The 12,611-nt window shown below is 43.6% G+C and overlaps 1 protein-coding gene across 3 annotated transcripts in view; it reads right to left on the bottom strand.

Annotated features, from left to right (window-relative positions):
* Positions 1-12,611, bottom strand: part of PDE4C (phosphodiesterase 4C) — a 969,601-nt gene that overhangs the window by 179,459 nt on the left and 777,531 nt on the right. For all 3 annotated transcript variants that reach the window (XM_029614335.1, XM_029614336.1, XM_029614337.1), the window contains one exon: positions 11,988-12,024. In XM_029614335.1, coding sequence (XP_029470195.1) covers positions 11,988-12,024 — 37 coding nt within the window. The remainder of the gene's footprint in view (positions 1-11,987; positions 12,025-12,611) is intronic.

The following is a 12,611-nucleotide window of genomic DNA, read 5'->3' on the forward strand; positions in this document are numbered from 1 at the left end:
GAGGATTCCCCAGGAGCCAATAGGAGCTGTACAATCTTGGCACCAGGTAGAGGAAGAAAAGCCCATGAATCTCCCATACTGTTGCCAACCTCGCTTATTTACTGCGAGATTGGGCTTCTTTTTGTAGTCATTCGCGGGGTTTTTTTTCCGATTCGCGGGTTGCTTTTCATTGGACTATTTTTTTCTGCCAGATGCGTTTTTTTGGGCTTGTTGGGTGGGACTTGTGCTCTGAATCATGTTACAGTGATTAGCTGCTGCTGCGATGAAGCCTGTCCATAGCAGGTGCACCCTATCCCTATATTGCAGCAGTAAGCCAATCAGAGCAAAGCTGCAAGCCTTGTGATGTGCACCACAGACAGGAGCACATTTTGTGGACAGACCCAGCCAGCACAGCAGCGCAGGCACGTGGGTAGACCAGCAGCAGCAAGCAACAGCAAAGGAATCTTCAGACTGTGCAGCTACAGCCAGGTATCAGGAGGGGAGGAATTAGTATGTGAGGGCCAGAGATGTGCCCGGAGGGGGGAATGAGTATGTGGGCGCCAGAATTGTGCTTGGAGAGGGGAATTAGTGTGTGTGTGTGTGGGGGGGGGGGGGGGGGGGGGGGGGGCTCCAGAGATGTGCTCGGAGGGAGGAATCAGTGTGTAGGGGGGCCAGAGATGTGCTCGGAGGGGGTAGGGAGGGAGGAATGAGAGTGTGGGGGCCAGAGATGTGCTTGCAGGGGAATGAAGAGAGGGGAATGAGTATGTGGGGGCCAGAGATGTGCTCAGGGGGGGGGGAAATAAGTGTGTGTGGGGGCCCAGAGATGTGCTTGGAGGGGGAATGAAGAGAGGGGAATGAGTATGTGGGGGCCAGAGATGTGCTCAGAGGGGGGGGGGGGGGGGAATAAGTGTGTGTGGGGGCCCAGAGATGTGCTTGGAGGGGTTAGGGAGGGGGGAATGAGTATGTGAGGGCCAGAGATGTGCTCGGAGGGGGGGAATCAGTGTATGGGGCGCCAGAGATGTGCTCGGAGGGGGTAGGGAGGGGGGAATGAGAGTGTGGGGGCCAGAGATGTGCTCAGAGGGGGGGAATCAGTGTGTGGGGGGCCAGAGATGTGCTCGGAGGGGGTAGGGAGGGGGGAATGAGAGTGTGGGGGCCAGAGATGTGCTTGGAGGGAGGTGGGGAGAGGGGAATGAGTATGTGGGGGCCAGAGATGTGCTCAGAGGGGGGGGAATCAGTGTGTGGGGGGCCAGAGATGTGCTCAGAGGGGTTAGGGAGGGGGGAATGAGAGTGTGGGGGCCAGAGATGTGCTCGGAGGGGGGTGGGGAGAGGGGAATGAATATGTGAGGGCCAGGGATGTGCTCAGAGGGGGGGAATCAGTGTGTGGGAGGGCCAGAGATGTGCTCAGAGGGGTTAGGGAGGGGGGAATGAGAGTGTGGGGGCCAGAGATGTGCTCAGAGGGGGGGAATCAGTGTGTGGGGGGCCAGAGATGTGCTCAGAGGGGTTAGGGAGGGGGGAATGAGAGTGTGGGGGCCAGAGATGTGCTCGGAGGGGGGTGGGGAGAGGGAATGAGTATGTGAGGGTGATAAATGCTATAAAAAAATAAAAAAAGTTTCAATCTCATGTGTTTTAGGCTTTTTTGGGCTTGTTTTTTTGGAAAAAAGTGCTTGTTCTTTCATGAAAACCTGGCAACGCTGCTTCTCCAGGGCAAGCTGAGGAGAGAGAGATCCAGCTAGGTGTGAGAGACCGATGGGAGCAGTTTCCTGCCTATGTATGTGCTGAAAGAGCAGCCCACAAGCAGTTTCAAAGACTGATCTAAAGGGTGTTTCCTGAGACTACCAGCACCAACCTCAATCTGACAGAGAATCTGGCATCTGCATCTTGCTCTTTTCTCCTGGAAACCCAGAGCTAACTGAACTGAGATTTCTGAAGGGGTATAGCATAAAGAGTTGCCTGCCCTAAAGCCTATTTGCTGGAGGGACACCTAAACAGAGAAGAAAATAACCTTACCAGCGCTGCCAGGGGTTACCAGCAATCTTCACTTAACTGTATTACTAACTGGGAGGTGCTGCCTCAGGAACCTGCACCCAGGAGTTGTGGACATGCAGGGCTCAGTGAGGAGCCTCGGCTTGCCAACACAAAACTCCAGCAATGGGCCCCAACAGAGTCTTGCTATGTGCACATTTACAGATATCAAACATTGCTAGGATACTCTATATTGCTATACTTATGCTATATATTTACTGTTAAAATTGTTCAACCATAGTTGATGGTTTGGCACAAAGTGTTTCATTAAATTGGGGTTTTGTGCACTTTTCTATTGCTTCTAGTGGGTTTCAACTCCAGTAATATTTCTACTGTCTTATTTGAATTGCTTCCAATAAAAGTGAAACCACGTACTTCTGTTTTCAATGTTTAGATCTGCTGAATTGATGGGAAGTACTACTGTTCAGAGAATCTGTTTTGGGAGATCTGGATGTGGTATTGGGATTTTTGGATTGCTGTCTTACCCTTTTTCAAGGCGAGCGAACCCCTCAAGAATTTATCACAATGAGGTCCACATTCAGTAGGCTGGTTAGTGGACAAGTTATCCAGCTAATTTACCCCATCATTCATCCCAAAAAATTAATAACACATGCGTTATCAAAAAGGGGCTTGTTTATGGAAATGTGTAAGTTACCATGAAGTTAGCATGCACTGCTATAATCCCTATTTTTCACATCCTGGGGTGGGGGAGAGAGAGAGAGACTGAGAGACTATCTACAAGGCCCTCATAGCAGTTAAGTATTTATATCTCTATCGGAGGGCCCCCTGATAGGTCGAGGTGAGATGTTGGTAGTGGTTTAGGGGCTAGTTTTATAAGAAGTACGAATAGCACAGTACACCTTAGTGAAGATTTGACTGTATAACAGGGTACCAAAAAGCTAGGGTGAGAGAACATAATGCAAAATTTCATCTTTTGGAGACTTTCCTCACTCCAAATGATGTCAAAAACTTCTCTCTCTTCCCCCCGCCCCCTCCCTCCCCAAGCCCAGAAATGGCCAAAATGCTTTCCTGTTATTGAAAACATTTCTCCGTTGGAACTCTTTGAATCGTATGTGTCGCAGGTATTAAAACTGCCTGAAAGCATAGCACCGGTAATAACCAAAGCCTATTACTTGCCATATACTGAAACAAATCCTGAGGAACCAGCGGCACCACTGGACAATTCTGCTTTATTAGAGACCTCGCAAGAATTAGTAATTTCAAGGAGACCCTTATTAGTCTCCTTCGCTTTTCTAATGGACAGAAATACTATGTTTAGGTATTTTTTAGGAATAGGCATGTATTGTTTCATTGTTATAAAGTATGGTGCTATCCTGATTTAATTAAAGCAACCCAGGCTAGAAGGAAATCGGTTTTACAAGTGAGAGCTGAGGCTTTGAAAAAGGAGCAGTATTTCAGTTACGTTTTCCTTGCAAATGTTATTTAAAATTTCAACAGCAAGAATATGTGTACTATGAGCCGTCCCATTTGAGAGCATTCTTGGATTCCCACACCTAAAGTTTTTTCCAATGTAGGTCTGGTATGAAGTAATTGGTGTGGCCTCTGTTCAATAGGTCTTTTTCCTGAATCATTTGTTCATGAAATTAGGTAACGCTCTATTTTTTCCTGCTCTCTCTCCCATATTTCCTTTATTATACACAAATGTAGATTTATATTATTTCTTACGATTGTTATAATTTATAACAAATATTGATTTATGGTATACTTATTACATACTACATTGTAATTTTATTAACAAGTGGATACTTGTAGAATTATGTAAAATTGATAAGAAAAAGAAAAAACAGAAATGGCCAAAATGCATTTCCAAAAATTTATTGCGAATTGCGTTATGGCCATTTCGGACATATCGCACAGCTTAACACCAGAGAAAAAGGTGTAGTTAAAACCGAGCAATAGCATGCTTTATGATATCGCATGGCACAATATGGCCCCTAATTTAACTAAAACCCATCCAAACTCCTCCCCCGATCCTGCCCCCCCCTCAAAAATTTGTATTCGCGCTGTGCGCTACTATACTTTCACACACGTTAACGCCATAATGCATTTTGATAAATGATCCTGTTAACCAGATAACTTGTCCCATATACTAAGACCTACAGCAGTTACATAGCACTATCATTCCTACTATTCAACACACAATCCATTGTAAAGAAAATACCCATCATCACCGACTTACTCGATGATTACAAACCAGATTTCCTAGCCATCACGAAAACATGGATAAAAAACATCGACCCAGTCTTAATCAACCAAATCAATAACCCTATCTACAGAACATTTTCAATCCCCAGACCAAAAAAGAAAGGTGGAGGTCTAACACTAATCATCAAAAAAAACCTACAGATGAAATTACTCCCAACTAACATCCACACACCACTGGAAATTGCACTATTTGACTCACCAAAACTACACATCTGTCTTGTATATTGTCCCCCCAATTCACTTGATCGGAACTGCTCACCACTGATAGAATTCTTCCTGACCAAACTAATTATTAACAAACCCATCATCATCTTAGGAGACTTTAACATCCACATAGATACCATCCCCCACATGTACCTCAATAACTTTGCTCTCTCAACCCTAGGCCTAAGTCAAATCATCAATGGCCCAACGCACAAAGCAGGTCACACACTAGACCTCGTCTTCATCAATACTGACATATGGGCTACTTACCAAACAAGTATCACTAAAATCCCCTGGTCAGACCACTCTCTAATCCTCTCCAATCTAACTTCCAACTGTAAATTTACAACAAAAAAAGCCCACCTAAATCCTTCTCCTACCGGCCACCCTTTAACATCGAGACTCTTCAAGATAATCTACAAACAGAACTAACAAACATAGACCTATCTAACGCAAAAGACGCCACTTCCTCCTGGCTCACCATCACTAAAACAATAGCGGACAAGATAAACCCCATGATAAAGGAAACAATAAAAAACCAAAAACACCAGAACCAATGGTACAATGACAACATCAGATTTATTTATTTATTTAAAACATTTCTATACCGGCCTTCATGAATGGGATTCATATCAGGCCAGTTTACATGGAACAGGGGAAAACCAAAAGTAAAATAAAACCAGAGTAAACATAAATAAGAAAGGTCGAAAAATCAAAGTTACAATAAACAGGGGTATTGAACTTGGGAGCTAGTGTAGCTAGGAATAAGTGAAGTAGGAGTAAGAGCGATAGAGATTAACTAGGTAATTATCATATAATATGTTATGAAATTAATAGACATTAAGTTCCTTGATCTGGGTATGACGAGTTAATTTGTGTTAGGGGAAGGCTTGGAGGAAAAGCCACGTCTTAAGTTTCCTTCGGAAGGTGTGGAGGCATGGTTCCAGTCTTAGATCAGTCGGTTGTTTGTTCCAGAGGACTGGTCCTGCTGTAGAGAAGGAACGTTCTTTGGTGGTTGTTAGCCGGGTGGATTTGGTAGGTGGGACTTGCAGCATTCCTTTATATGCCTCTCTGATGGGCCTGTCTGAGGCATGGAGTTTGAGTGGGGTCTGTAGGTCTAGGGTGAGTTGTTTGTGAATGGTTTTGTGTATTATGGTGAGTGCTTTATGTTGAATTCTGAATTTTATTGGCAGCCAGTGTAGGTTACGGAGGATAGGGGTAATGTGGGCGCTTCGGTTAGTGTTAGTTAAGATTCTGGCTGCTACGTTCTGGAGCATTTGTAGCGGTTTTGTTGCTGAGATGGGGAGCCCCAGGAGCAATGCATTGCAGTAGTCCGTCTTTGAAAATAGTGTAGATTGGAGGACAGTTCTGAAGTCCTGGAAGTAGAGGAGAGGTTTAATTCTTTTCAACACTTGAAGCTTGTAGAAGCATTCTTTGGTGATATTATTGATTGATTTTTTTAGGTTTAGATGATTGTCTAGTATGACTCCTAAATCTCTTGTGTGAGAAATATGTGTGTCCGGGGGAGTAGAATCGGTGTTAGTCAAGTGTTCAGGGGAGATGAGCAGGATTTCTGTCTTGGATGCGTTGAGCACCAGGTTCAGGCTGGAGAGGAGACTTTTTATGGATTTCAAACAGTTTTCCCAGTAGTCGAGTGTTTTTGTCAGGGTTTCTTTTATGGGGATCACTATCTGAACGTCATCTGCATAGAGGTAGTATGTTAATTGTAGGTTAGTGAGTAGTTGGCAGAGGGGTAGTAAGTAGATATTGAAAAGGGTTGGAGATAATGATGAGCCTTGTGGAACGCCTAGCGTTGATATATAACTTGGTGATTCTATGTTGTTGACTCTCACCTTGTAGCTTCTGTTGTTGAGGAATGAGTTGAACCAATTGAGGGCAAGACCCGTGATTCCAATTTCTGAAAGACGATTTAGGAGGATGGCATGGTTTACCGTATCGAATGCCGATGAGATATCTAGAAGGACCAGTAGGTATGCAAGCCCTTTGTCTAGTCCCATGAGGATGTGGTCTGATAGGGAGATGAGAAGGGTTTCTGTGCTGGCTGATTTTCGAAAACCATACTGTGCAGGGTAAAGAATTTTATTTTCCTCAAGGTAGTCAGAGAGTTGTGTGTTCACAACTTTCTCTGTGAGCTTCGCTAGAAACGGCAGGTTCGATATGGGTCTGAAATTGGCGAGTTCTTTTGTGTCTAGATTGGGTTTCTTTAGGAGGGGTTTGAGAGATGCTGTTTTTAGCTCGTCAGGGTAGATTCCTTGTGCCAGGGAGCAGTTTATGATATTGGTGAGTGATCTGGAGATGGTGCTGGGGATGAGAAGCAGAAGTTTTGTAGGGATGTGGTCTGTCGGATGGCTGGAGGGTTTCATTTTTTTGAGAACGGATTCTATCTCCATGGTGGTAGTAGGTTCGAAGGAGTCAAGGGTGTTTCTGGGGTGATAGTTGGTGTTGGAGTTGAAAATTGGGGTTATTGTATTAGTGGGGAGACGTGCCAATGTGTTTGCAATTTTATCCTGAAAGAAGCGTGCAAGATCATTGGCTTTAGATTGAGCCTGTTCATCAGGGATGGTGGGGGCAGAGGGTTTTGTGAGTTGTGAAACAAAAGAAAACAGAGCCTTGGCATCATATTGTATATCATGGATTCTGTTTGCGTAGAATTCCTTTTTAGTCTGTAGCAGAGAGGTCTTGTAGAGATGGAGGAAGCGTTTGTAGTCTGAAAGAGTTTTGGTGTTAGGGTTTTTACGCCATGTGCCTTCTTTATGTCTGAGGTCTAGCTTCATTTGTTTAAGTTCTGGGGAGAACCATGGTTGTTTCGTTTTTTGTGACCAGTTGATGATTTTTGTCATTTTCGGGCATAGTTTGTTGGCAATTGTTTCCGTGATACTGCTCCAAGTGAAAAGCGCAGAGTTGGGGTTGGAGTAGTCCAAATTAGGGAGATCTTTAGTTAGCTGTTCGCTAAGAGTGTCAGAAGGGCATAATTTCCGGAAGTGAATGGTAGAGTGAGGCTGAGTTTTTGCAGGATTTACTTTGGTAGTGAGAGTAGTTGATATCAGGGAGTGGTCTGACCAGGGTACAGGGGTGCAGACTGGAGAATTCTTGTGAGACAGGTTTGAGTTGATGAATATGAGGTCCAGTGTGTGACCAGCTTTGTGGGTAGGTTTGTTGATGATTTGTTCAAAACCCATTGCTCTAAGAGTGGAGAGGAAGGTATCGCAGATAGGAGAGAGTGGCGAGGCATCGACATGGAGATTGAAATCCCCCAATATCATAGCCGGTAAGTCTGTATTTATGTATTTGGCAATCGTTTCTATGAGAGGGGAGGCTTCAGTGTCCAATATTCCTGGTGGGGCGTAGACTAGGAGAATTTGGATGTGTTTTGACTTGAATAAACCTAGTTCCAGTTTTTTTGAGGAAGATTTGACAGGATGCTGTGTTAGATGGAGTTCTTTCTTAGTAGCTAGTAAAAGTCCTCCTCCTCTTTTTTTGGGTCTTGGGATTGAGAAGAAGTCGTAGAGGTGTATCGGTAGTTGGTTTATCAGGGGGATGTCGGAACTTTTTAACCAGGTTTCTGTGATGGCACAGATGTCTGGTTTGGAATCCAGCAGAAAATCATTGAGGATGTGGGTTTTCTTAGTGAGGGATTGGGCATTGAAAAGTGTCAGAGAAAATAACGTGAATCCTAAAAGTTGGGTGAGAGGTGAAATCATGATAGGGATGAGAGATCTCTTAGCTTGGTTTAAGGGTCGTAGTAGAGGTCTCAAATTCTGAGGGACGTGGCGATGAATAATCGGGATGGGGTAGGTTAGCATGTTGGCTCGGTGGATTGACTCCGCTGTTGATGTAGGAATAGTAGAGGGTTGATTATGAGTTTGAGTTGCTTGCTTCTTTCGCTGGTTGAGTGTTGGCAGGGTGAAAGCTGTGAAGGATGATTGCTGCTTCAATGGTTGAGTGCTGGAGGGGTGAGTGCTGTGAAGGATGATTGCTTCTTTAACTGGTTGAGTATTAGCAGGGTGAATGCTGTGTACGGATGATTGTTGTATCTGTTGAAGGTCCTCCGCTGAAAAGGTCCTCCGCTGGTTGAGTGCTGGAGGGGTGAGTGCTGTGAAGGATGATTGTTGTAACTGCTGAAGGTCCTTCGCTGTATGGTCCTCCGCTGGTTGAGTGCTAGAGGGGTGACTGCTGTGAAGGATGATTGTTGTATCCGCTGAAAGTCCTCAAATAAGATTAGGGAGTGAGCAGTTGTGAGGGCTGGCTAGGCTAGGGGCGTGAGTAGTTGGGAGATCTGTGGTCTCCAATGGGAGCCCTGTGAGGCTGACTCCTTAGGTTGTGGGACGCTGTTGAAACACTGAGATTTAAGTTTAAGGTGCTTCAGTATGCTATCCGTAAGGTCTGGTACTTTACAGTGTCTGTTTGACGCTCGCAGATTGCTTGTAGATTGGAGCTGGAGACTGTCATATTTAAAGTGTATACACCTGGAGGGTATATACACCTGGAGGGTATATACCTGGAGGGTATATACAAACAGATCAGCCAAACATGAACTCCGAAAAAAAGAGAAAACATGGAGGAACAACAAAACAACCGATCACACTTAGCAGACTACAAAAAACGTATCCACAATGTAAAATAAGACTGCTACTCAAACAAAATAAACAAATTCCAACATAACCCAAGAATGCTTTTCAATAGAATGCTTTCAAAGCCTAATCAAATCCTCCATTGACCAGATATCATCAACCTCCAAGATTACAAGCAACGATTTCGCAGATTTTTTTAACGAAAAAATAAAAAACCTCATAAATAACAACCTCAACAACAACACGCAAGACCCGAAAATACAAATCAATCAAACACCAAGCTGGCCCAACTTTGATTCAGCATCTTCACTGGAAATCCAAGCTATCATCAAAAAAATGAACCCAGCTAATCACCCTATCAATAGTATACCCATACAGAGGATCAAGGCCATTGAACCATCAATAACCAAAACGTTAACCGACATCGTGAACCTATCCCTCACAGAAGGAAACTACCCCGACTGCCGAAAATCAGCAATTATCAAAGCCATACTGAAAAAGACCAACTTTGATCCAGAAAATTCACTAAACTACCGATCCATATCAAACCTACCATTCATTGCCAAAATTATTGAAAAAATCGTCCACTCCCAACTCAGCGACCACCTGGAAAGGAACAACATCTTACTCCCCATGCAATTCAGCTTCAGGAAATACCTGAACATTGAGTCACTACTCCTATCATTAAACGACAACGTGCTCAAAGGCTTTGACAATGGCCACAGCTACCTTCTAGTCCTACTTGACCTATCAGCAGCCTTCGACACGGTAAACCACTCAATCATGATTGACCGTCTCTCCGAAATTGGAGCAAAGGAAAAAACCCTATAATGGTTCTCATCCTATCACAAAGAACCTACCAGGTGTCAATCAACGACACCCTCTCAAAGAAAATAAATTTTGACACCGGAGTTCCCCAAGGCTCCGCTCTTTCTGCGACACTCTTCAACATTTATCTTCTCCCGATATGCCACTTCCTCTCAAACCTTAAACTGACCCACTTCATATATGCGTTTGATATCCAAATACTAATCCCAATACACAACACTCTAGAAGACATCTACAAAAAAACAGCCACATACCTCACCAAAATAAAGCAACTACTAACCAACATGAAACTCATCCTAAACTTCGATAAGACAGAAATAATCATACTGGATAGAAAGAATAACTCTCCTCAACTACCACCACTCAACATAATGAACCAAAAAGCAGCAATCTCCCCTGTCACTCATGCCCGCAACCCAGGAGTCATAATTGACAATGAACTATCCTTCAAGAACCACTTCACTACTAAAATCAAAGACGGATATCACAAACTCCTAACCCTACGTCGTCTAAAACCTTTCCTTTCCCCCAACGACTTTAGAACAGTCCTTCAACTACTCATCTTCTCCAACCTAGACTACTGCAACTCCCTGCTATTCAACTTACCTCTCACTACCATGCGACCACTCCAAATCCTCCAAAATACAGCCGCCATAATACTTACAGGAACTAAAAAACACGATCACATTTCTCCAACACTTATATCACTACACTGGCTCCCAATAAAATTCAGGATAGAATACAAAATACTATCCATATTACACAAAATAATATACGAAAAGCAAACAAATTGGCTATGTACATCTATAAAACTCCACTCTCCAAACCAAAACCTCCGCTCAGCTATTAAAGATTCCACCTGCGCGTTCCAAACAACTTACCTCAACTCGGAAGAGAGCCATATCCCTAGGAAGTCCCAAACTCTGGGACACCCTCCCAACCAAACTTAGAACACAGCAAAATTAAAAAACCTTCAAAAAAGAACTAAAAACTTGGATATTCACCAAAGCCTACCAAAACACCCAATGGCTCTCAGATATTACTTCCCTCCTACTGGCCCTATGCAAACATGTGGAACCAATGCAAGCACATAATAGAACCTGTATAGTTTGACATCTGAACTATGTTTATAAAGCATACAATATCTATGTTAACAATTGCATGAATCTTTTGGACACTATGTTAAACATCGAAACTTTTTAAATCATTGTGATGCGAAACTGAATGACGGTATATAAAACTCGATAAATAAATAAATAAATATTCAGCAGGATAAATGTCCCACTAAATATAACCATTCTAAAGTGATCTGGCTACATATAGCCAGATAACAAAAACCTAACCAGTTATGTTTGAATATAGCTGGTTAAGTTTTTGTTATCCGGCCTTGTGTGACCAGATAACAAGCTACTTAACTGGATACCTTTAAATGATATCCAACTAAGTAGCGCTGTCATTACCCAACAAAATATAGACTAGAGGGCGATCAATCCCCTAAAGCCTTGTCAAGCCATGGTCTCCTACCGCCACGCCCCTCTCCCCAAACCTTTGTATGCCAGGTCACAGTTCCCGGTTCCACACACCAATCGGTTGCCTCCCCACCTCCTGCCCCACCCCACCCCCTGTCCCTCCCCATCCTGGCCAATACCTTTATCATCTGTGCCAGGAGCGGAGGACCCTCTGCACCTCAAGCATTGCTCTGACATAGCAACAATGGAAGAGTAAACGTCAATGTAAGCTTACGCTTCCAGTGCTGCCAGATAACTACTTATCCGGCTATAATTTAAATGGATATGTGACTGAAAATTCCACATTTGCTATTTAGATGGATAACTTTTAAGTTATCCATCTAAATAGCAGTTTTGAATATGGACCTCAGTATTTCTTCTATGGTTAACTGCCCCTCCCTTGGATCAAGTAATAAACTACCTCAGAGGAGGGTTTTGTCAGTGCAGTTTCATGTCTATGTGGGAGCTATAGAACTATAAGAACCTGTTTTATCCAAGGTATTGTTCCCTTCTACATCTCTGCTGGAGAGAGACGTGGCCTCCATATTGTCAATACTGAAGGTTTCAACCCATGCGATTCTCATTATAAAGATAATCTTGATGATTAACAAGAGAGAGGGCAACCTACTTGTGCAAAAGGGGTCACAATCATGTCTTCTCCATGTCTGTAGAAAACAAAAGGGATAAATTAGCCATGAAAAATGTGCACTACAGACATATAAAGTAGGGGTAGAAATTACCCCTGTACTGAGGTCCATTCATGCTGACAAAAGTTCAGGAATACATTCACACACAATACTAGTCACTTTAAATGCCTTTCTCGTCTCACTCTCAGAGGCCTCCTCTGCATAAAGTGACCTGGCTCTGGGTCACAAGGAACAGGCAGGACAATCTCAGCTTTCTCCACCTCCTTTCTCATCACATTTTGGGAACTACTCCACTGAAAATATTTCAAACAAGGTTTGTAAAAGCACGATTGTTCTCTATTTCCTTCTGACCTGGGGCCAGGTGGTCAGCGACCCTAACTTTGGCCTTAACTGGGATGTACTTCTATTCCAGCTTTAATGGAGAAATTACTTACCTGATAATTTTGTTTTCCTTAGTGAAGACAGGTGAAACTCCTCCAAATCCCTAACCTTATCCAGAGATGGCAAGGAGATGAACTGATTCAAACGAAAGTCTGAAACTATCTTGGGCAAGAAGGATGGAACAGTACACAACTGTAACGCCCTCAGAGTCACCCGAAGGAATG

Source organism: Rhinatrema bivittatum, chromosome 8 (assembly GCF_901001135.1).
Source record: "Rhinatrema bivittatum chromosome 8, aRhiBiv1.1, whole genome shotgun sequence".
NCBI lineage: Eukaryota > Metazoa > Chordata > Amphibia > Gymnophiona > Rhinatrematidae > Rhinatrema > Rhinatrema bivittatum.